General features: G+C 46.7%; 1 protein-coding gene across 4 annotated transcripts in view; it reads right to left on the reverse strand.

Moving 5' to 3' along the window:
* The window catches only part of rims2b (regulating synaptic membrane exocytosis 2b), a 149,810-nt gene that overhangs the window by 21,067 nt on the left and 103,072 nt on the right, over positions 1 to 25,671 (reverse strand). For 2 of the 4 annotated variants that reach the window (XM_018741460.2, XM_029248076.1), the window contains 3 exons: positions 14,209 to 14,243; positions 13,497 to 13,660; positions 881 to 1,122 (listed from right to left, as the gene is read on the reverse strand). In XM_018741460.2, coding sequence (XP_018596976.2) covers positions 881 to 1,122; positions 13,497 to 13,660; positions 14,209 to 14,243 — 441 coding nt within the window. Of the gene's footprint in view, positions 1 to 880; positions 1,123 to 13,496; positions 13,661 to 14,208; positions 14,244 to 15,564; positions 15,589 to 25,671 lie in introns of those variants that run through there. The other 2 variants (XM_018741461.1, XM_018741463.1) reach the window with 2 other exon arrangements.

Below are 25,671 nucleotides of genomic sequence, written 5' to 3' on the forward strand. Positions count from 1 at the left end.
GGGTTTTAACTCATTTAGAAGAGGACTGTTTTCCAGAAAGTGTAAGAATGTTCTATTCAACATGCAGAGCTCTACCCTGTCCACCTCAAACATTTTGGCCAAAGTGTGTGTATTTTCATCACACTGTTAACTTACGTGTGGCCTTTCCTCTTGTGTGTTATGGGGCCCTGGGCCCAGAGACCACGAGAGACCCATAAAGGTAGCTCTTCTCATCATGTCTCTAACCTTGTGGGTGCTGACATGAAAAACGGTCTTGTAGCAAAGAAGCCGTGGCAGACAGCATGTCTTCAACAGATAACATTTCTGAAGCTACTGTGTTCCAGACCAGACTTATTTCTGATGCAGTCTGATCTTTGAGATAGAATGTAAATGATGCGAGTAGAAAGAGTCGCTCTTTAGCTCTGTTTAATGCCGGATCTTGTTTTAAGCGATTCCAGTGCCATCTGCACAAATCCAGTTATGAGTAAAGTGATTATCTGGAAGAGCAGCTCTGTGTCACCTCTTCAGAAGAACTCAGTGCGAGGCAGAGCAACACTGTGCAAAATCAGTTTTTTTTTCCCAAGAAATTAAAATGTTAAAATTCAAACAGGGTCCTACTTTGCTTTGGCATTTTCTGTGAAAAATGAGGTTGGTTTAGACAGCCTTTGGACCCCAAGGCCCATCTCAACTCCCAGTGCAGACCAAACCAATGAAGTCGTCATATTACCACCTTCCTTCCAGTTCCACAGATATCAGTGGGATCGGAAAAACACAAGAAATGCAGACTCACTGAATAGAATTTTAAAAATCACATCTTTAAAAGTAACAACTGCACTAGCACAGGAAAGGCGCTGTGGTGTGGACTTACATGGACAGACGTCAGGGTGGCTCAGACCCCTACCTGTTTGACTGAGCTGCGAGGTGCTCCTGCTCTTCCGTGACAGGCCCACCATGGCCCCGAGTTTGGCACCAATGCTGGAGCGCCTTTTCTTCTCATCCTCATCCACGCCACCGAGGGCAGTGTCTGACTGGCTGCCATCATGCCTCTCCAAGCGGTACATGTCGCCGCCGATGCTGGTGCTTTTGGTCATGTTGGCCCCGGATGTGCCCACCTGCCTGTTTTTCATTTTGGATGCAAAGTCACTGTCAGCGATGGCAGACAGGAGTGTCATGAATGTTGGGACAGAGGTGTCAGGGAACGTGGGCAGCAGGTTACAGAGAAAAGGGCGAGGGGGCGTGGAGACAGATGGGGAGAGGACAGGAGAGAGGGAGCTTTAGAAGGAGAGGACAGAGGACAGGTCTCAGCTACAGGACTTGTGGATCAGACACTACTGGCACCTATGAGAGGTGATGATGAAGGTGACTCAACCTCACCAGCAACACTCACGGAAGGACATGCCTAGGAAGGGAGGGAGGACATCATGTGCATTCACAGAACAGTATGCATCTCACTGTAGAGGCATGCCCCACGCATCCAAACCCCAACACCAACCCTAAAAATGGCTTTTACAGATCCCATCTATCACATCTCTTACTATAATCAACAGTAAGATGCAGCTGAAAATTGTAAAAAAATCGTTGTTTGCATCAATAAGGAAACATTTGGTCCATCTTCCCCCCGTGCTTATTTTACAGCAACATTTTCTAAGAACTTCCTCAAGCAAGGAGCTCATTTAAACTTGAATATGGTCAGTTTATTTCAATTGAAACAAACATGTTCTGGTGTGAACTGTGAAGCACCAGGAAATGAACCCTGCACACCTGTTATTGAGCCAAAGCAGAACCACAGTGATATGTTCACAGCACACATTATTTATGTAACAGCACCATGTTTCAGCAGCAGGAAGAGTTGGGCGCAAGGGTTAATGCTACTACTGTGGCGTGTGCTTCCTGTTTTCTCCATTACTGGAGAGATCGAGAGCTGCACACAATCAGCTCAAGGTTACAAAGATCTTATCCCTGTTATCATCATGTAATCAATTATTCTCTATTTAGAGTGTTGCCTTAACAATAACATGTTTACGCTTCAAGGGAATTTTTTTGCTTTCCCTAAATGGTTATTTTAAAAAAATACAGAAATACACATATATGATAAATAGCATCTAGTGTCTTCGCACAGTAATGGGAATACTGTGAAATAACTGGGCCAAACCATTAGCGGTAAAATGCATTTTGTCAGGATTTAATTTTCACCAAATTTCCGGTGAGATAAGCAGTGGGACTTCAATAAGCAAGCAGGGCCACATGACACTGTGGAATATCTCAGCTCTCAGCACACTGAGCTCCAGGAGTGACTCATAGATTAAAGTAATTTCATAAGCAGCTACACATGAACTCTTTGTGACTCTGTCTCATCTGTGAAATTTAACAATACATTTTTGAATATTTTCCTCCATCATGTGAAAAATGTGCAAGCATGGGGAGCAAATATACTGTCATGCATGACAAAGACATGGTAACCTGTTTCTGTGTAAAAATATCAAAATAAATAGAATATGATCACATACATGCAGTCAGCCCTGTTGTCAAAAACTTGTATTCCTTGGGGAATGGAGAAATACACACACACACACACACACACACACATTTTCAGAACCGCTTGTCCCATACGGGGTCTCAGGGAACCGGAGCCCACCCGGCAACAAAGGGCGGAAGGGACACACCCAGGACGGGACGCCAGTCCGCCGCAAGGCACCCCAAGCGGGACTCGAACCCCAGACCCACCGGAGAGCAGGACCCGGTCCAACCCACTGCACCACCGCACCCCCCTTGAATGGAGAAATATTTTCATGTAAAAACTGCATGTTCCCTTTTAACATAATATGTTTTAAATATGGGGGGCGCAGTGGGTTTGGCCTGTGCCTGCTCTCTGGTGGGTCTGGGGTTCGAGTCCTGCTTGGGGTGCCTTGCGATGGACTGGCGTCCCATCCTGGGTGTTTCCCCTCCCCCTCCGGCCTTACTCCCTGTGTTCCCGGGTAGGCTCCGGTTCCCCGCGACCCCGTATGGGACAAGTGGTTCAGAAAGTGTGTGTGTGTGTGTGTGTGTGTGTGTGTGTGTGTGTGTGTGTGTGTGTGTGTGTGTGTGTGTGTGTGTGTGTGTGTTTTTTAAAAACAGGGGGTGCAGTGGGTTTGGCCTGTGCCTGCTCTTTGGTGGGTCTGGGGTTCAAGTCCCACTTGGGGTGCCTTGTGATGGACTGGTGTCCTGTCCTGGGTGTGTCCCTGTGCCCTGTGATGCTGGGTTGGGCTCTGGCTTGCTGCAACCCCACTTGGGACAAGCCGTGTGTGTGTGTGTTTGTTTGTGTTTTAAATACTACTACAGGTATACATCTTTCCATCACAAAGAGTATATCAACAATGAAGATATGTGTGACAAGTGAAGATGAGACTGTTTGGGTCCTCAGGAACATCTGTTCCTGTGATACTTTGGAGCAGCAAATGCTCTAATCTGCTTTGTGCTGCAAGTAAGTTGACTGTTCTACACAAGAACATGGCATCCAACATGGGAGCGGAGGTGGCTTCCCACTGACTAATAGAAGATGAATTCAGTCCCAGTCTGCAAACATTAGCCAGAAAGGATAAGAAAAGGGTCCAAGGGCTGTACACATTGAGCCTCTGAATCAGGACAGAGTTCAACACAAATTTTGATATATTATTACACAGCATTCCAAATGATGTTTCTATATACTGTATGATGCACCAGGAAGTGAATAAGAGCATTCTGATTTTCACTGTAACAATGCAGTGAATGGAAGCAGTTGAGTGTTGGTATAACAAGCCAGGAGGGAATTCATCTTAACTTCACAGCTCAACCTAAAGCACCACGTCATCAGCCAAATTGCTTCCTTTGCTACAGTGCCCTCCCTGCACCCCAGGCAGGAGCCTTTCCTTAAAACATGCCATCTCCTCTTATTGGTAACACATATAAAGTTAACCCTGAATGTGACTGCAGGGAATTCACACTGCTCCAACACAGGCAGATGCCTTCAATATTTGCAGGCACTTGTGCTCCATCCAAGGGTCACACAGGTGAATCCTGTCCTGATGTAAAATAGTGGACAACAGTATCTCTGCAGTGCAGAGCTAACAGTTTGTCTCTGGATTCCCTCATCAGATCTTGTGGGGAATAGATTCCCGCATGGCATCTCTGACTGCTCAATGGATCAACAAGCCCTTCCAGCCTGACATATAAGAGAGAAAGAAAATGAATGGAACAAACCCAACAGACATTTTTAGCGTTAATTTTGTAAAATATTATTGGAGTTAATTATTTAGGATATGATTAGTTTTATGTTCTTTCCATGCTACAGACACATTTTGATTGCTTGGCAGAAGGTTTTTACTGACCGTGCCAGTGATGGTGTCACATCCCACGGGGTCACTGCCCCTCCTGGTCAGAGGCGGCGCCACTCAGTGCCGCTAGCTAACGCTTACCTATCACCTCACAGTCTCGTAGGACATGGAGGTATAAAAGGAGCCAGCGGAGCAGAACTAGTCGCGGATTCTTAATCAGCAGTTCTCTTGTGCTTCTTTGGCGATTGGTAGTCTCTTGTTCCCTCAGTCTGTTTCCTAGGTGTGCATGTTCCAGTCCCGAGTGCCCGTCCCGTCAGTTCCTGCCTCTTGTTCTTCAGTCCTGGTCCATCGTTCCTGTCCGGTATTTCGTCACGTCTCAGGGTTGCGGTCAGACTCACAGATTAGCGTTTCACTGTTCACCGTAGTTCCAACACCGTGTGTGTTTCCTGGTCTCGTGTTTCTTGTTTCACTTCCACCGAGTGTCTTACAATACTCACCGTACACGTCTAACCTCACACTGCACGTGAAGTCATTATATATTTCGTCTGTGTTTGGACGTAATAGCAACGCGCGTCCGTGTCGGACTCCCGTCCGGACGCTACAGAAGAATCCGCCCTCTAATATGACTTCAGCGGAATGGCGTGAGCTGGCGGATCTGACAGAGGCGAACCAAGAACAACTCCTGGTTTGCACAAACGCCGCTAGCCGCATCACAGATCAATTGGAGCGGTTGACACGACTCCTCAGTCACGGTGGGCGGGGCGCCGATCCGACCAGTTCACAAACGCATGATGATTGGCGGACATGTCTTTTTGATCGTCTTTATGCTTCCTCGGGTCCTCGCGCGGAGCCCACGAGCCCTGTGCAGACCAATGGGATCAGCGCTACTGAGCAGCTGTCCGTTCCCTTCCAGGAGGCTTTGCAAGGTAGCAGAGATGAGAACCAGAATTACACAGAATACTCAATCTCCAGTCCAGCCTCTCTGTTCCCAGGGCCCTACTCTCCTGAGTCACCCTCTAGCCCAGACAGAAAGACAGAGAGACAGTTCTTCCCCAGCACCAAGAGTTTTCAGGTGCGTTCCTGGTCTCCAGTGGAGAAGACATCCAGCCCCCGATTGTCAAGACCACTCTCTCAGGAGTTCTCGCCGGATTACCGGAGCAACTCCGGGTCCAGCCGGACCCCGACGCCGCCAGGGCAGCAGGTGCCCTACAGCCCTGTGGACAATGAGCCGGCTAAAGCACGCAACCTTGTCAGCTGTGCAGGGCTCGAAGAACAGTGTGTCAGGCAGGGAATAATACGACTCAGTAACGGGCGTTTGACAGAGGAGGAAAGGAGGCGCCGTTTTCTGCAACGCTTGTGCTTTTACTGTGGGGCTGCGGATCACGTTCAGGTTTCCTGTCCAGTGCGGCCACCCCGTGGATCCCAACGGACCGACTTGCTGGTGAGTGATGTATCTCTCCATATCTCCCTGTTGACATTACCAGTTACAGTATCCTGGGGTTTCCAGCAGCAGCAGACAAAAGCTATGGTAGACAGTGGCGCTGCAGGGAATTTCATGGATCATGATATGGCCGCGTCCTGGGGCTTGCCCTGTGCCCGATGCCCTAAACCCCTGGCTATTAAAGCTATTGATGGCGCTCCAATCGGGTCGGGGCGTGTAGAGCAGCGCACAGAGCCCGTTACTATGCAGGTAGGGCCACTCCATAAGGAACAGATATGGTTCTATCTGATTAAGTCCCCTGATAACCCCATTATTTTGGGATATCCATGGTTATGCACCCATGACCCTATTATCTCTTGGAGTGAGGGGAAACTGCTGTCGTGGGGAAAGCAGTGTCCCAAACACCTGGAGACGTCTTGTAACTCCACATCCATAGAGAGCCCTAATGCAGATCTGCCCCTGCAGCTTCCAAGGGAGTATGCAGATCTAGTGGCGGTGTTTAGCAAACACAAGGCTGCAGAACTGCCTCCTCATAGACCTTGGGATTGTGCTATAGATCTTTTTTCTGGCGCTACACCCCCTAGGGGGCGGGTATACCCTCTTTCTCAACCTGAACATCAGGCAATGGAGGCTTATATAACGGAGGCACTAGAAGCCGGACTCATCCGGCCGTCTACCTCTCCAGCTTCCGCTGGCTTTTTCTTTGTTGAGAAAAAGGACGGGGGTTTGCGCCCGTGTATTGATTATCGGGGGCTAAATGCCATTACTGTGAAGTACCCGCACCCCTTGCCTCTTATCACGTCGGCCCTCGAACAGGTTTCCGGTGCTACCATCTTTACGAAACTGGACCTTAGGAGCGCATGTAACCTGATTCGCGTTAGGGAAGGGGATGAGTGGAAGACCGCTTTTAGCACCGCCCTCGGCCATTATGAGTACCTGGTCATGCCTTTTGGCCTGGCGAATGCACCTTCCGTATTCCAGGCTTTTGTTAATGAAGTACTCAGAGAGCTAATTAATCGCTCAGTATTAGTGTATCTGGATGATATCCTGATCTTTTCTCGGTCCCGTGAGGAGCATATTGGACATGTCAGGGAGGTGTTGCAAAAGCTGGCAGCACATAAGCTGTACGTGAAAGGGGAGAAGTGCCAGTTCCATGTGCACTCTGTGGATTTCCTGGGGTACATCCTAACACCCAACGGGGTCACGATGGATCCACAGAAGGTCTCGGCAGTTCTGTCATGGCCCCAGCCAAAGACAGTAAAGGACCTGCAACGGTTCCTAGGTTTTGCGAATTTCTATAGGCGCTTCATAAGGAACTTCAGTTCCGTTGCAGCCCCGTTGACTGCTCTGTTAAAAGGAGCCCCTAGGCGCCTGACCTGGACTCCTGAGGCTAGTCAGGCCTTTGAAGACCTAAAGAAGCGTTTTACTTCTGCCCCAATCCTGAAGCACCCTGATCCCAAACTGCCCTTTATTGTGGAGGTTGATGCTTCTGAGGCCGGGGTAGGGGCAGTGCTCTCACAGCGCCAGGGAAGTCCCCTGAAGCTCTATCCATGTGCGTATTTTTCACACAAGATGTCGCCTACTGAACAGAATTATGACGTAGGAAACAGGGAGCTCTTAGCCATAAAGATGGCCTTGGAAGAGTGGAGACATTGGTTAGAGGGGGCTACGCACCCATTCTTAGTGTTAACTGATCACCGGAACCTGGAGTATCTGCAGAAGGCAAAGAGGCTCAATTCCAGACAGGCGCGGTGGGCCATGTTCTTCACCAGGTTCCGTTTCACGGTGACCTATCGTCCTGGCTCCAAGAACGGCAAGGCCGATGCCCTGTCCCGTTTGTTCGAGGTATCGCCTCAGCTCTCCCCACCAGACACCATCTTGTCCCCGACGCAGTTTGTGGCTCCTATCCGTTGGGCTTTATTGGACGATATCCAAGCAGCCCAACGTCAAGAACCCGGTCCCAACGAGCAGCCCCAAGACAAAGAATACGTCCCGTCCACTGTTCGGTCCGAGCTCCTACACTGGGCCCATGATGGTCCAAGTACAGGACACCCAGGGGTCAACCGAACCTTGAAGCTTCTCTCTGAACGCTTCTGGTGGCCATCCATGAAACAGGACGTACGAGACTTCGTCCTTGCCTGCACCACATGTGCCCAGGCCAAGGTCCCACGGCAGCTGCCAGCAGGGCTTTTAGAACCACTCCCGATTCCCAACCGTCCATGGTCCCATATAGCGGTGGACTTCCTTACTGATCTTCCGTGTTCTGATGGAAACACCACCATATTGGTCGTCATAGATCGCTTTTCCAAGGCCTGTCGACTGATTCCTCTGAAAGGTCTACCTACAGCCCTGGAGACCGCGGAACTGCTGTTCCAACATGTCTTCCGGCTGTATGGCCTGCCAGAGGATGTCGTCTCGGACAGGGGACCCCAGTTCACCTCAAGGGTCTGGAAGGCCTTCTTTGCCCGCTTGGGAGTCTCAGTCAGCCTCTCCTCTGGTTATCATCCACAGTCTAATGGGCAAGTGGAACGCCTCAACCAGGAGGTTGGACGTTACCTGCGGAGTTACTGTGCTCAGAATCAAGCGGATTGGAGCAGATACCTCCCCTGGGCAGAGTACGCCCAGAACTCCCTGGTCCATTCGTCCACAAACTTAACTCCTTTCCAGTGTGTGCTCGGTTACCAGCCTCCGCTGTTCCCGTGGACGATGGAGACCAGTGGGTTGCCAGCTGTGGACGACTGGTACAAGAAGAGTGAGTCGGTGTGGGAATCCGCACATGTCCGTCTCCAGGAGGTGGTATCCAGCCAAAAGGAGAAGGCCGACAAAAGGCGTAGGACTGTATTGTACCAGCCAGGGCAGAGAGTATGGTTGTCCACCCAGGATCTCAAACTACATTTGCCCTCGAGGAAGCTTGCCCCCCGTTTCATCGGCCCATTCAAGATCCTGAAGAGGATCAACCCGGTTTCTTACCGTCTTCAGTTGCCCTCACATTATCGTATCTGTCCCACGTTTCATGTTTCGCGCCTCAAGCCCCATTGTGTTTCCGCCCTGCAGAGCCCAGCAGTCTCTCCACCTCCACCGTTGGATGTGGATGGTTCTCCTGCCTACTCCGTCAGGGCCCTCCTGGACTCCAAACGGAGACGGGGTACGCTGTACTATCTGGTCGACTGGGAGGGCTATGGGCCGGAGGAGCAGTCTTGGGTGCCAGCACGGGACATCTTGGACCCAGCTCTTATTGAGGACTTCCATGAGTGTCATCCAGATCGGCCTGCTCCGCGACGGCGGGGGCGACCGCCTACCCGCCGGCGTTCTGCGGCTGGAGCCGCCCCTGGAGGGGGGGGTACTGTCACATCCCACGGGGTCACTGCCCCTCCTGGTCAGAGGCGGCGCCACTCAGTGCCGCTAGCTAACGCTTACCTATCACCTCACAGTCTCGTAGGACATGGAGGTATAAAAGGAGCCAGCGGAGCAGAACTAGTCGCGGATTCTTAATCAGCAGTTCTCTTGTGCTTCTTTGGCGATTGGTAGTCTCTTGTTCCCTCAGTCTGTTTCCTAGGTGTGCATGTTCCAGTCCCGAGTGCCCGTCCCGTCAGTTCCTGCCTCTTGTTCTTCAGTCCTGGTCCATCGTTCCTGTCCGGTATTTCGTCACGTCTCAGGGTTGCGGTCAGACTCACAGATTAGCGTTTCACTGTTCACCGTAGTTCCAACACCGTGTGTGTTTCCTGGTCTCGTGTTTCTTGTTTCACTTCCACCGAGTGTCTTACAATACTCACCGTACACGTCTAACCTCACACTGCACGTGAAGTCATTATATATTTCGTCTGTGTTTGGACGTAATAGCAACGCGCGTCCGTGTCGGACTCCCGTCCGGACGCTACAGATGGCAATAATCTCCTAGGGTTTTGCCTTTTCCCCTTATTCGTTCCTTTCTCCACCCCTAAAGTTGGAGATTCTCCCATGGAAGACATAGGACATGTTTGATAAAAAAAGAGCACTTTCTGAGCTCATGCATACTATTTTCAACCGCATTAATCACATGAGTACCGTCCAACAATGGGAAAGTATGCTGTATGCTGTGGGTGTTGTGTCCGTACATGAGTTGTTGTAATGTCCAAACATGGATGTAAAGTGTAATGAGCCCATGTGCAGAGTGTATTTATAATTGCACAGTGCAAATGGTAAAGTACACTGTAGAGGTGAAACAATGAACACAGGACAAAGCGACACACAGGTATTCTCACAAAAGTGAAAAGTGAACCACAAATCTGTGAGTGGGACTTGAACACGAGGTGTGACGAAATGCCAGACTGGAACACTGGACCTGGATAGGAGCACGAAAGTCAGGTGTAGATGGGACTGGAACGTAAACAACTATGGGACAAGACAGTGATAGCTAAGGTTCACTATGGAATTGTTATAGAATGCTGTATAGAAACCTGTAGTCTTGTCTTATCCTTTTCTACTTGACTTAATCACCACATTGTGAACAGGTGCACAGGCCTGGACTAGTGCCGGCACTGAGTGGCACCTCTGGCCCCTAGGGGAGGTGGGAGCCATTGGAGATGCAGCATCTGATATGGGTCCCTGTGGGTCATGACAGTGGATCCACGATGGATCACGATTATCAATGAATTTACGATGCTTTACAGCTGCACTTTGAAGCCTTGCATGAAACTTGTACATTAATTACAATCCCAGCTGACACTTTTAACACTGGCTTCTTACTTGTTCACATATAAAGAGCTGCCTCACCTACAATTTCCTCATTGGGATTCAGTTGGGAATGTAACAAAAGAAATCCTTCTCCAATTATTGGCCACACTTCTCTGAATTGCATCTATTCTCAGCATCAGGGAAGAGTGACTTGGGTCATTTGAAGCTCCGGTGATGCAGAAGAGTGGGTTTCTATGTCAACCCTGCCATAGGGTAGCACAGCTAGGGTGTTAGTGCAGGCCTTCATCCAAGCCGACTCTTTGGTCTCGAACTGCATCGGTTAAAAATCCATAAGCTGAATCTTGAAGACTGTTTCTGTATCCTGACATTTCTGAATTCCTCTGACATCTTGAGCTACAGCTAAGCTGAAAAGCAAGGCTTATTTATATTTTTGTTGGCTCTTCTTTCATATCAGATGTTTTACCTATTGGACCGGGTCCTGCTCTCCGGTGGGTCTGGGGTTCGAGCCCCGCTTGGGGTGCCTTGCGGCGGACTGGCGTCCCGTCCTGGGTGTGTCCCCTCCCCTTCTGGCCATACGCCCTGTGTTACCGGGTAGGCTCCGGTTCCCCGCAACTCCGTATGGGACTAGCGGTTCCGAAAATGTGTGTGTGTGTGTGTGTGTGTGTGTGTGTTTTACCTCTCTAGAGGAGCCATTTGCAGTAACATTTTTAACACTGTTGAAGGTGCAGGTCCTACAGAAGACCATTGAACAGTGGAAGTAGTCCCAGCCCTTTTCTTGTGGCCCCCAGCTCCCAGTCCTATTCTTGCACCCTTAGACGTTCCACTGCTGGTCACATTTGGCAGGTGAAATGAACTTAAACTGTGCTCTTAGCAATTTTAATTCAATAAATAAATTAATGAAATTGGGGAAGGTCCTAAAAGAGTAAGCGCTCCAGATCTGGTCAAAAACTGAGACAAATGTACATGTTGGCATTCAGTCAAACTGCAAGAGACATTATATTCTTGATGCATCCATTAATTACAAAAAAATGAGGCACTAATATATTGTGCCATCTCTAGGTCATCACTAAGTCATCGCTTGTTTTGTATTAATGTCATCTTGAGTGTATCTGAAGCCTAGACTAAATGCCAGAACTTTGAAGCCGTTAAGAAGCAGTTAGTCTAACGATTTGAAGTCAGACTGACTAGAAGGCCAGAAACTACATAATTGCATACTTGCCCTGAGAAACTTCATATTTGTGCCATATTTTACATCTGGTTTTAAGTTCACCATGAGAACAAGTAATGGTGCATTTATGCATCTTTTTACTCAGACAGTGGTAATGGGAGAGCACATGCAGTGATGCACATTAGGAGCAGGAATGGTGGTGGCATTATGCAAGGGGAGGACAAGGAGAAGAATGGCAAACCGTGGGTACCACTAGCACACATGTATGTTGGTGTTCATGGGAGGTAAAGCATCTGATATCTAATATTCTGAAATTCACTAATGTCAACATACAAAGCTCATTGAAAAAAAACTTCCTGGTATTAGTGAAATTGTTTTAAGTTGCACTTTTTTACATCGTAAGAACTCAGGTGAAGTAATTGGTTTAATGAATTCAAGCTAAAAACATTTACGATGCAGCCCACAGTATGAAGCCGAACATGGCAAAACACTAGAGTGTGAAAACAAACTGTACATGTCGACAGTAGTGTGTCAACCCAAACTGTAAACGTCAACACTTGAATGTGAACACAAATTGTACGCGCTGACACTAGTGTGAACACAGATTGTACACATCCAGACTAGAATGTGAACCCAAATGGTACAAGTCTACACTAGCACGTCAACACTAGAGTGTGAACCCAAACTGTACACGTCCACACTAGTATGAACCCAAACTGAACACGACTACGCTAGTGTGTGAAGCCAAACTGTAAACGTCGACACTAGAGTGTGAACACAAATTGTACACGTATACACTAGTGTGAACCCAAACTGTACACATCCACACTAGTGTAAACCCAAACTGTATACATTGACACTAGACTGTGAACCCAAACTGTACACATTGACACTAGAATTTGGACACAAACTGTACATGTTTACACTAAAAATATGGGAGTCCCAGAAGTCTGAGAGAACACACTCTGTGGATGCTTTGCACTTGAAGTATGAGGTAATGCAATTAACTGCTCAGTTAAAAAGACAAGTAAGGGTAGTTAGAGCAAAGTGTGTAAACATAAGCACATGAGGTCTGCACTCCTGATTAGTGCATGTACATCTTTGTGAAAACGTGCAGTTCTAACAAAAGTGGAAGACTTACATTAGTTGTCACATTATGGGCTCCTTTTTACTACAAATGGGAATAGGAACTTGGTTGAGGGCGGGCAGCTTAGAGGACAGGGGCACGGCTACTGTTTACCTTACATCATTCTCGGAGAACCTTCTCTGCAACTGTCCTTCCTCAGGCTCTTTCTTGTTCGCCTTGTCCTCACCACTCTGCCCTTTGTCCACACCTCCCCCACCCTCCTTCTCATCACTCTTTTCGACTGCCGCTTCTTCCTCCGCCACCTCAGCCAAAACCTCCTCCCCATCTTTCGACTGACTTTTGTCCTGCAAGGCCTGGGAGCGGCTGAGGAGCGAGCATGGGTGTCAGATGGGCAGCATGCAAAACAAACAGGCATGAACACAAGAAAATGTCAAACACAGCAACAGAGGAGTGAAACAAGAGCAGGAAACAGACCAAGAGACATGTGTGAAAAGATGAGGGTGAGAACAGCCATAACAATGTGGCTAAGGTGAACATACAAAGTGTAGTGTGACAGAAAAAGTCTGACCACTACACAGCCGTTTGCCCGTTTAGACGTCTGCTGGAAATAACTGCAGACATGTGTGGCGCCGCAGCAGAATGCCTGTGATGGGCAAACCTCGACAGTCATTCAAGCCCCATCCCCCTTAGCCCAGAGCAAACATTTTCAAGGAAAAAAGCTTTGAATGTAGTGTTGCCAGGCTGAACGGTTCTGGTCCACCTCATGAATGAGTGTGTGTGTGTGCGTGTGCATATGCATGCAGAAGGTGGCAGTTGCCCATGGCTGGCAAAAGTGCTGACATCCATTAGCAGCCCCACCTGATCTTGCGGCTGCCCCGTGGGCGCTCGGACTGGACTGACATGTAGCTTGCGCTGCTGAACCGAGAGGCGCTGCTGGTTCTTGACACGGCAGACACATCGCTCACGTCGCTGTCTGAGGACTTGGCTGACAGGTTGTCTGAGCCACGTTGAGGATCACGCTGCTGTTAGGAGACAAAGATGCTTCACTAGCACATGGTTCAATGACAGCTTATTTCTCAATATAATGGACATGATGGAGAGAAAACATTAAATCCCCTCGCATCTGTGTTCTATCTGTAGTTGCTCACCAGATTTACAGACACAAGGCTGTGCTGAGTGGGACAGATTTGCAACCATCCACACAAAAGTGCCACCACTGATAACTTCTTCAATGGACCAAAACAAGTGGAGGAAGATGTCAGATAAATGAATCAATATTACTAACTTTTCGTTCAGGTTAAGGCAGCTTGCTGAAGGGTTGGACAATTGCCTCCTACTTCTGAGGCTGAACAAGGTCTCCTAAAAGGAGCAGGGTAGACGAGTACAACATTGCAGCAGCACAGGCTGGGCTTGGGTTTGAGATGTGTCCTCTGCACACAGCTGTAGTCTTTTATTAGATAATTTTATAATGTATGAATGTGTGTGAGGCCACAGTGCTGGGGTGATGCCACAGCTGGACCCTTCAGCTCCAGCCTGCTGTTGAACCTGACTCCTGCGTGTTCAACTTTACCTTCATTCGTGTGCGTTCATCCACGGTCAGGGCACCTGGAAAGAGAGGAACCAGGGTCAGGGGAGCCTCCCTCAGCTCTACCTTTGATTGGCAGTAGTGGAGCCCGTGGGGTATGAGCGACCCACCGCCCCCAATCTGATAAAGCAAATCCTTAAATGGTCATAACAGAGACACATATGCACTGGTCATAGCCAGAAATTGAAAATATCAAAAGTACAAATACCTTCATCCCATCTTTTGCCAATAAAGCATCAGTACTTTACATTTATTTGTATTCTTTGAGATTAATAGGAAGATAAAACAAAAATAAAGCTGAAATCAAACTGATAAATGAAACACTACAATACTCAGGTTACTGGACTGCTTTATCTTAGGCCTAAACGCTCCATATTTAACACGCAGGACGGACACACACACACAGAGGTGACAGCACTAAGGACACTAAGAGGTAGCAACTGCAGCTCGGTGGATCCCAAGGTGAGTCGTGTTTACACTGACGCTGAGCAACACGGCTGCCCGACACCCTGCCACAGGTGCCCTAGAGTGCTGCTAAATTAATGAGAGCTCTTTTGTGCCCCGTTGACCTCCATGAAACACAACGTATTGTGTCATGTGCACCATGGCATTTATTCTTGTACTATGGTATAGTACATTCACCAGTGGTATTTCCACATTGCAGCAGGCCGGGAGCTCACTGTAGGGCCACTGACAAGATGAAACATCCCAGAAACCTTTGGGTCCCACGTGCATGGCCTGTAGTTGGCTGGTTTCTTTCACTGAAGCCACTTGGGTTTAGTCACTTGAGAAGAACAGCTGACGAGTACAGAAACAAGCTCTGCAATGGGGCTCAAGTTATAAGTGTAAGCACTGTCCTACTCGTTTCCCCTTTGGATGCAGAGGCCAGAATGTAAAGAAAGGGCAAAGAAAGGAGATGCCCTCATTGTGGCAGCTGCTCTGGTTACAAACACAGGAAGTGTGAGGGTAAAGAGAATCCCAACTTGCAGAGTCACTTCTTTCTCTTTACAGCAGGTTCAGTTGGAGGCAGACTGGAGTGATTCAGTACTGGTGCCACAGAAGCAATTTCTAGGCAATACAAAGTTTTTGTATTGCCTGAGATTCATGACAAGCAAGAGCTAAACACTGGCCCAGTTTGTCAGATTCTCCGTATCAGAGCCATTCTTTGGAAAAGTGTTGGTCAAATTCCCCGACGCCCCTGAGCCCGGAGACAAACACAGCTAGCTCTCTTTGGACAGGGGGTTTCTGTCATAGACCTGGGAAACTGTCTGACATCACGAGACACTGAGCTCATGGACGGGACAACGGCATGACCTCAGTGTCGGCCCAAGAGGCTCCTACCTGTGTCTGCATTCTCAGGCTCCGCCTCCCCTCGCTCTACTATTTTATCATGAAGATGACAATGGAGAGGAAGCAGAAATGTAAGGTGAAGGGAAAAAAAGACAACAAAAGAAACAACAGAGAGATAAAGCACCTGAGAAGAACCCAAACAACATGGCTAAAGGAAACAGATTGGGGGGGACTGATGCTGTGACTCACTGCATTCTCCATACCATTCAGCTTTGTATTGTTTACTTACTGTTTATTCCACAGCAGAAACACAGAACATTAATCTGTGTCACATCTGAGCTGAAAGACATATTTCCATGTGTAGCCCGTTAGTCGACAATGCAGTGACACCATGAGGACCACTCAGGTGCCCTGTTCACCCTGCTCTCGCTCTCTCTCTCTCTCTCTCTCTCGCACACACACACACACACACACACACACACACACACACACACACACCACACACACAAAACCAGACTGTCAATAAAAGACCCCTCCTTCAATAGACAATTACAGTTACATGGTCTATGGCAGCATACAGTATTAAAGCATGATTCTTATGTGATTAAATATTATTTTCTGAATTTTATATGATGGAATAGCATATACTGTAGTTCATACAAAGAGCCTTTTTAAAATTGCTAACAAGCATTTTTTTCAATACTGAGTTCACTTTTTAAAAACTCTTCATACAACTCTCCACACCAACATGAAGCTAAGAAAAACTGTTTTCTTTTTATGTCAAAAATGCACTAAAACTTTCAAAAAATTGCAAATGTGTCTCAGAATAAAACAATCCTTTCAAAACAGGATCACTTTTGTTCTTACCAAAATCGTAATTATGGATTATTTCTTTGTATACACAATGTTTTTTGCATTAGAAAATGGCATTGCACATGCACTACTATACAACATGTTCCACCACAGCACAACTAGCATAGAAAATCAAAGACAAATTCAAGATGACAAAATGCCAAAACAGTAACAAAACAATACTGATATACTTTATGGTAATGAAAAACTGTTCTGTATCTGCTTTCCTTCATGTAACCAGATACAAATGTGGTTCTAAAGTGTAGAAGCCCTAATGTCATCAGTGACTACTATGACTACTCCTGGTCTTCCTCTCAGTTGTCTTCTAGCATGCCTACATTGTCCTCTCCCTCTCCTGTCAACTGTTCTTCCTCTGTCAGCTGCTCTTCTCTCTACCTCTTCCTGGCTACATGGTGAAATGGAGATTTATTCAAAACATGTCCCCTTTTGAATAGATGCTAATGAAAGTGAAAACAAAACCCCAAGGTTAGGGCTTCACCTACAATGGCAATCAGCTCTGATTGCTCCAGTTCTTTATTTTCTTTGCTTAGATATTAAATATATTTCACAATATTATCTCTGGGGGTTGGTGGTGCAGTGGGTTTGGCATGGGCCTGCTCTATAGGAGGTCTGGGGTTTGAGTCCTGCTTAGGGTGCCTTGTGATGGACTGGTGTGTCCCCAGCCCTGCACCCTCTGTTGCTGGGTTAGGCTCTGGCTCGCTGGGACCCCCACTCAGGGCAAGCAGTTTCTGTCAGTGTGTGTTATCACTGTAGATGTCTGGTAAATTGCTGTCTAATTAAATTTTGTGTTATGTTTGGTTTTGAACTTAAACGGAACAGTTTTAAAAGAGTCTGTAAGCATGTGAAAAATGGTCTGCATTTTCCTGAGGGTTGAGTTTGAGTTAGAAAAGAGATGAATTTGAGACATTGATGCTCATTGAATGCATTTTGGGTCACAGCAATGAAATATTTAGCAGATGATTTGTTGCACATAGATTTACATTGTGCTGTGTGACGATTTTTGAAAAAGTGAACTCAGTATTGAGAAATGTATGTAAACAATTGTAAAAACATGTACTACATATGATGACATATGGCTAAAAAACATTCAGTTATTTTCAGTGTAAAGAGCGTAACTGAGTTCAAATATTGATTTTCTTTTCAGGATCCACTGGACACATGAGCCTGAGCTGCAGATGCCTCTGGATGAAAAGAAGGAGCCTGACCAAGACATGTCACTCTCTTTTACAGCCATCCTATTTTGTAACCAACATCGGCGTCTCATCCAACCTCAACATCTCCATTAACGTCAAGTCCTCTGACTGTCTACGAAATTCAACAAACGCATTAAAGTGGCTCATGTTGCAACTTGGACTGTCCACCAAAGTGCTTGTTCACACCATCACTGGTGTACAACACACTGCGCTATGGTTTGGGAAGGCAAACAAGAGAAAAAGAAGCAGAGCATCACAATATGGCACACAGAGGACACACAGAACATGGGGGACATAGAGGACAGAGGGTGAAATGGAAAAAGAGCAGAACAACATAACACAGTGAAAAGGTGACTTACTGCAATATTTTATTGAATAAGATGTGGAGGACTGCTTGATTTAACCAAACAAAGCAACTACAAACACCACAGTAAAACACGTACTCTAATGTGCTGAAATCATCAGAAATCATAAGCATGTCCACAACTGTCTTTTATCAGCTTGTCCACAAGTGACTTAGTAAAATTGCATTTGCCTTTCCTGTCCTGCACCATCTCCCCCTACTCTATCGGTTGTGTAACCGCAGTCCTAGATCAGTCCAATCCCATTTGCACCCCTCATTAAACCATTTCCTTATTTCTTTTCATATTCATAATGCCCCAAGGGGGTGAGGGGAGGGAGCCGTACTACTGATAGCTGGGGCTCACATATCCTTGTTTTGAATCAACGATGCCATGTGATGTGATGTAATGTGCTTTTACACACACGCTGTGCCTGGTTTCATAGGCTCCCAGTGACCAAGGAGCCAATGTGGCCTCATAAATCAACCTCTTTGCAGAGTTGCACATGAATAGACAACTACTCGCAAGGGCACAGTCACTGACAAGCATATAATAATACAGTAGTTCCCCCCTTATCCGTGGTTTCTCTTTTCGCGGTTTCAGTTATGCGCGGTCAACTGTGGTCCAAAAATATTAAACGGAAAATTCCAGAAATTAACAATTCATAAGTTTTAAATTGCATGCCGTTCTGAGTAGTGTGCTGAAATCTTGCGCTGTCCCACCAGAGATGTAAATCATTCCTTTGTCAAGCATATCCACTACCTGCCCATCAGTCATTTAGTAGAATCTTGGTTATCAGATCAACTGTTTGTACAGTATTTGTATTGTCTCTGTCTTGTCCATAGTCTGTGGAGAAGCACAGACACACACACTTTCAGAACCGCTTGTCCCATACGGGGACACGGAGCCTCCCCGGTAACACAGAATGTAGGGGCGGAGGGGACACATCCAGGACGGGATGCCAGTCCGTCACAAGGCACCCCAAGTGGGACTCGAACCCAAGACCCACCGAAGAGCAGGACTGTGGGCCAACCCACTGCGCCACTGCGCCACCGCACCCCCTCTTGTGGAGAAGCATTCAAAAAGAATTTCATGATACTTGCACAGTGTACTTGTACGTATGACATTAAACTTAAAACTTGAAACTGTTGCGGTATCTTGGTGATTCTGTTCAAGTAACCCTTTTTCTTTTTTTAAAAAAAAAAAAAAAACCTTTTTTTAAAAAATCAATACTTATGAGGAGGGGGGATGCAGTGGTGCAGTGGGTTGGACCGGGTCCTGCTCTCCAGTGGGTCTGGGGTTCGAGTCCTGCTTGGGGTGCCTTGCAATGGACTTGCGCCCCATCCTAGGTGTGTCCCCCTCCCCCTCCGGCCTTACACCCTGTGTTACCGGGTAGGCTCCGGTTCTCTGTGACCCTGTATGGGACTAGTGGTTCGGAAAGCGTGCGTGCGTGTGAGATACTTATGAGGACCTGGGCAATTGGTTATTGTTGTTAACCTCTTATTGTGCTTAATTTATAAATTAAACTTTATGACAGGTATGTATGTATAGGAAAAAACAATAGTATATATAGGGTTCGATACTATCTGCGGTTTCAAGCATCCGCTGGGAGTCTTGGAACATATTCTCTGCAGATAAGGGGGATTGCTGTATACAGATGCTCCTTGACTTACATTGGCTCAACTTACGACTTTTCGGCTTTACGATGGTGAGCTGGCGATAGACATTCAGTAGAAACTGTACTTCAAATTTTGAATTTTGATGTTTTTTCCTGGGCAAACAATAAATAGTGAAATACTCTCTCGCAATGCTGGGCAGTTGCAGGAATCTGCATCTCCCAGTCTGCCACACAGAGGTATGAATTAGGTGTATTAATTGCATTTTCGACTTACAATGGGTTTCGGGGAACGTAACTCCATGATAATTTGAGGACTAACTGTATATAACAGTCATATCCAGCTTTGTTTTGGTTTCTGAAGACACTTGGCAGACAATGTGTCTTATGTCAAGCTGAACATCGAACCCTTGGATTTACAGATGTGGAACACAGAACCATTTTAGTGCAGAATGAAAACCAAGTGGCTTATTACTGAGTCCTGGAGAATTCAGTGAAATCCAGCAACCTTCTCTTATGTGGAAGAGTTCTGATCAAAAAGCAGCTACAGGCCTCCATCCCCTCAGCAGAGGTGAGCCCACATGTGCTGACTGTCTCCTTGGAGATAACACTGCTCCATGCACTCAGGCATCATACAACATCTTCATGACAGTGAAGGAGCTCTGTGAAAGTGTGTGGCTGCATGCGCAGTGCAATGTGGCCCTCAGAGCTGTGCAGCTGGACACTCCCTCTGTGTTTGTCCTCACAAGGAACACTGGCACACACTGTGGCTACAGTCTAGTTATGGTCTTCAAGAGGGTCAAAGGACTATCTCCCCAAAACCCACAGAATCTGATCCCTCCAGCAAGCGCACTGAGCTCCTCCACCTCTGGTTGCTTGGTGGTACCATTCATAACGGTCCAAAACCTAAAGTATGTGAGTTCTAAGCCTGGTCTCCAATCTGCTGGAATGAGCTCCCTTTGTCCCTCAGTTGTTGAATGCCCCAGCATTCAAGAAGGGTCTTAAAATACATCTCTTTCGGATCCACTTTTTTCCTGATCTCTTAAAAGCTACAACAATTTGGTATCACATCACTGCTGCGTTTTCTCAATGGTTCTCAAAAAAATAAAATGGTATGAAACAAACTGACTGTTTCTATTATCATGTGTGTGTAGCTGAAGCTCTCTGTTGTGTAAGATGCACTTTGTCTGCTGAAGTATGAATGTAACGCAAAACACCTACAAGCAACCAAATCACATATCTGTGCTGGGGCTGAAAGAATTGAAGCTCTGCTTGTTGGCAAAACTGAACTCCAAAGAGTTCCTTTGCATACATTTGGTTTAATTTCAGTTATTTGATACTGGCTCATGAAGCGATTTTATGTTTAATAAGATCTATATCAGGATTTAAAAGTGCTTTCATTTAATTAGTTTCAAGAGGCAGTTACTGGGGCCTGTTCCATGTTAGCTGTTTGGTTAACGGTTAAGCGCTCATCATTGAAGCCACTGTTGTGGTAACCATGGCTACGCCACAGAAACACTGAAGGAACAACTGTGGTATGAATGGGTATAATTGCCATTGAACAACACACAAATGTAAATCATTAACAACAAGAATAAGTGATGACAAGGTAAATAGGACAAGAGGAGTTGTAAATAATAACCAAAATCCTTTCCTTGGACTCTGTAGAGAGGTCTCACATATTATAAAGGACTACCTCAAACAGAGTATGATCACCATTTTGCTCAGTTCTCTGTAACAAAGCCTGTCCTTTCAATCACTGATTTCAAAAATGCCCTCTTCCTGGTGTGGGAAGATGTTGAGGCTCAGCCAGGAAGAACTGCTCCTATGGGAAGGGCCACCTGTCTGATCCAGAACCCACAACTCATGGCTACTGTGGAAGTTCAAACAAAGCAATGCAAGCGAGAGAAGCGGGAGAGCAGCTCTGTGTCCTTGATGGACCAAAGAGGAACAGCACAGCGGGGCGTCACAATGAGTGTTTGGCTCATCTCATGTACCGTACCATTGGCTTTTTTCTGCTGGTCCTCCCACGTCACTTCTAGCACAAACCAGAGGGAAAGAGGAGCATGTCAAACACCGGGGTAGAGAGGCATGCATACATACAAACACACACACACACACACACACACACACACACACACAAACATGATTAACAGATGCAGATCCCGTGTAACCCTTATAAAATGATAGCCTTTCATAAGCGTCTTTGCATTAAACACTTGCATCAGAATGCTGTAAAATATTTACGTATCTTGTTATAGACACACACACACACACACACATACATACATTTTCTGAACCGCTCGTCCCATACGGGGTCACGGGGAACCGGAGCCTAACCCGGCAACTCAGAGCGTAAGGCTGGAGGGGGAAGGGACACACCCAGGACGGGACACCAGTCCGTCACAAGGCACCCCAAGTGGGACTCGAACCCCAGACCCACTAGAGAGCAGGACCCGGTCCAACCCACTGCACCACCGCACACCCACTCTTGTTATAGACAATGTTATAATACATTTTCAAGGGTAAGAAGCACAAAATTAGCTAAAAAAATTCAGGAAAAACCAGTCATGTCATTTCACAGAACCGCTCGTCCCATACGAGGTCAGGGGGAACCAGAGCCTACCCGGCAACTCAGGGCGTAAGGGACACACCCAGGACGGGATGCCAATCCGTCGCAAGGCACCCCAAGCGGGACTCGAACCCCAGACCTACCAAAGAGCAGGACCCGGTCCAACCCACTGCGCCACCGCACCCCCTCACAGGAAAAACTTGTATTTTCTACTATTTTATAATGTGACTATGACTAATAATTTTTTAGAAACTAGGTAACATGAGCTGCAATGACAGCCTATAGGTAATAAAAAATGCCATGTAACACTGGAACAAAAACATCCTTGAACCTGCTGGAAAACGGCTTGCTGTCTCTCTGAAGATTTCTGCATGAGGAGCAGGTTTCACATTATATGGGGGACCGAACTGCATTGGAATTCATTTCACCGAAGCAGCTGCAGAGCTCAGAGAAATATAATTTGTGCATTACATTAGGAGAAAGAGACATAGTTGCAGATGTGTGATTCCCAAGTAAACTTAGTTTGTTTCTTTCCACTATATGCATCGATGCACGAGTAGATGCATGAAATTCAGACTAGACGATTCCTGATCACTTTCCTACAATTTTTTTTTTTTAAAGGTACACAAACATTTATGTAGAGTACAGGAGTAGCGGCTATGTGAAAGCCTACTTGGACATATCATAAAGTTATGGTGCATGACTTGAGAGATCATGGGCGAAGTGAGATCGGAAGAAGTGAGTTTTCAGACCTGTCTTAAATGTGGACAGAATTTCAGCAGTTCTGAGTGAGAGGGGGAGGTCATTCCACCACAATGGAGTCAGAACTGAGAACCTCCGTGCTTTACCTTTTGTGTGTGGGACCACCAAGTGGGCAGAAGTAGATGAGCGAAGTGGTCTGGTTAGGGTATAGCGATTGATCAAGTTTTGTAAATAGCTGGGAGCAGTTCTACTGATGCATTTGTAGGCAATAATCAGGGTCTTAAATCTGTGCTGGGCAGATACAGGAAGCAAGTGCAGAGAAACAAGTACAGGAGATACATGGGAACACTTTGGCAAGTCAAACAACTCATGCAGCAGCATTCTTTATTAGCTGTAGAGGTTTGATGACAGTAGAAGTAAGGCCACACAAGAGAGAGTTGCAGTAGTCCAGACGGGATGTCACCATGGTCTGGACAAATAGTTGAGCAGAGGCAGTTGTAAGGTAAGGACAGATCCTGCAGATATTATGCAGGATGTATCTCCAGGTTTGGGTTGTGACTTTGATGTGCTGAGAGAAATAGACTTGAGTCAATCATCACTCCCAGACACTTAGCTGAGGAAGTAGGCAAAATTAGTGAGTTGTCCAGTTTGATTGATAGATCATGACAGAAGGACAGGCCAGCTGGGAGGCGAAGAATCTGTTTTGGAGAGGTTGAGCTGGAGATGGTGATCAGACATCCATGCAGAGATGTCTGACAAGCAGGCAGCAATGCGTGGAGAAATGTCTGATGCTCCAGGTGGAAAAGGAGAGGAAGAGCTGGGTATCATCAGCATAGCAGTGGTATCCGAAGCCAAGGGAAGAGGTATAGATCGAGAAGAGAAGACCCAGTACAGAGCCCTGCGGGACACCGGTTGAGGGAGGCAGAGGAGAAGAACAGGAGCTCTGCCAGACAACTTGATAGGATCTGTCAGATAGTTAGGACTCAAATCATCTTAGTGCCGTTTCTTTGATCCCAAGCTGATTAAGAGAGGAGAGAAGAATCTGGTGGTTTACAGTGTTGAATGCTGCAGACAGGAGGATGAGGACCGAAGAGAGAGAGGCAGCTCTAGCCGACTGAAGAGCATTAAACACCGCCAGAATCGCTGTCTCTGTGGAGTGATCAATTTTGAAACCAGACTGATATCCATCGAGGAGATGGTTCCAGGTGAGGAATTCAGATAGTTGATCACAGGCCGCTCGCTCTAGAGTTTTAGACAGGATGGAGAAGAGAGAGACTGGTCTGTAGTTTTGGAATGAGTTGGGATCCAGGGAGGGTTTCTTTAATAGAAGTGAAATGAGAGCAGTTTTTGGTGGGAGGTTGGAGATTTCAGATTTGGAGAGTGGGACTTCACAGGGAGGTCCAGCACAAACCAGGTAGGATGATGCTGAGAACTTGGTTTTACTACCGTGAAAATCACACACACACACACACTGTCTGAGCTATTTGTCCCATACAGGGTTGCGGGGAGCTGGAGCGTAACCTGGCAACACAGGGTATGGGGTTGTCGGGGGGGGCACACCCAGGGCAGGACACCAGTCCATTGCAGTGCACCCCAAGGGGAACTTGAACCCCAGACCCACTGGAGAGCAGGACTCGGTCCAATTTACTGCGCCGCCACCACCCCCCCATAAAAATCAGTCCTTTAAATAATTTGGATTTCCTTCTCTATTCCTAGTACACAGCTGCATTTTTTAGCAATGTATACAAATGATTTACTAATGAGTGACAAACCAGCTGTACTTTAAAATCACACATCTGCATCTAAATCTCTAAATCCCTTCTGCATGCAATCTAAACTGCATCTAAGCGTCTTTCTACTAATGTCATGCACACATTGTATTTTCTATGAGATGTACATCGTTCTGAAGAAAATCATTTGCTAAATGAATATATCTAAATGATTTTTAAAAATTTCACTGAACAATATCTTTAAAGCATAGGAATGAGTTCACTAAACTTGCGTTATATTCAATGTATTTCTTGTCAAAGCTTCACTTTCAAATAAATTTTGCTGGTTAGGTCAAATATGTTTGAATACTTAAATATACAGCAGCTTTATCTTAATGAGGTAGAAATCCATTCGCACTTAAAGCGCAAAAACACAAAGACACACATGAGGAACCGTGTCATTGTGAAATCATGCCACCCCCAGGACCCCCAGTGCACATTACCAGGAAAAGTCTACCAGCACACACACTGAAAATTATGAAAGCAAGCCACTCCCACTATCACTCTATACTAGCTAGGCAGTGTACATCAGCAAGTGACACAAGCAAATCCACATTAGTGAGACACAGGGCAGTAGTGCAGCTCACACTAGTTCCTGCCCTCTAGTGTCTAGCACAAACCACTGCACACCAGTGAAACAGTGCCCTCTAGTGACACAAAAGTAGCTAACATAAGCCACTGCACACAAGTGGTTAAAAGCACAAGCTGGTGGCCAGTGTGAGTGGCTCACGCCAGACTAGCAAGCCAACGTGGAAAGTTGTGCACAGCACTTGCCTTTTCTCCCATTAACTGGCAGGGCAGCAGGCTTCTCCTCAGAGTCTTATTGGCCAATGGGAACAGACAGGGACATTAATGAGATGAGGATGGCACTGGGAGAATGCAAGAAAAAGCACAGCAAAACAAGGCAAGCTGACTCTCGCTTGCTCACGTACACAAACACGTACACACATACACGACTGACAAATGTAGATCCTATGTTCTTTATAACAAACTATAAGGAGGGAAGCATACACACACACACACATTTTCAGAACCGCTTGTCCCATACGGGGTCACGGGGAACCAGAGCCTAACCCGGCAACTCAGGGCGCAA

The sequence above is a fragment of the Scleropages formosus genome, chromosome 23, assembly GCF_900964775.1.
Source record: "Scleropages formosus chromosome 23, fSclFor1.1, whole genome shotgun sequence".
In the NCBI taxonomy this organism is placed as follows: Eukaryota; Metazoa; Chordata; class Actinopteri; order Osteoglossiformes; family Osteoglossidae; genus Scleropages; species Scleropages formosus.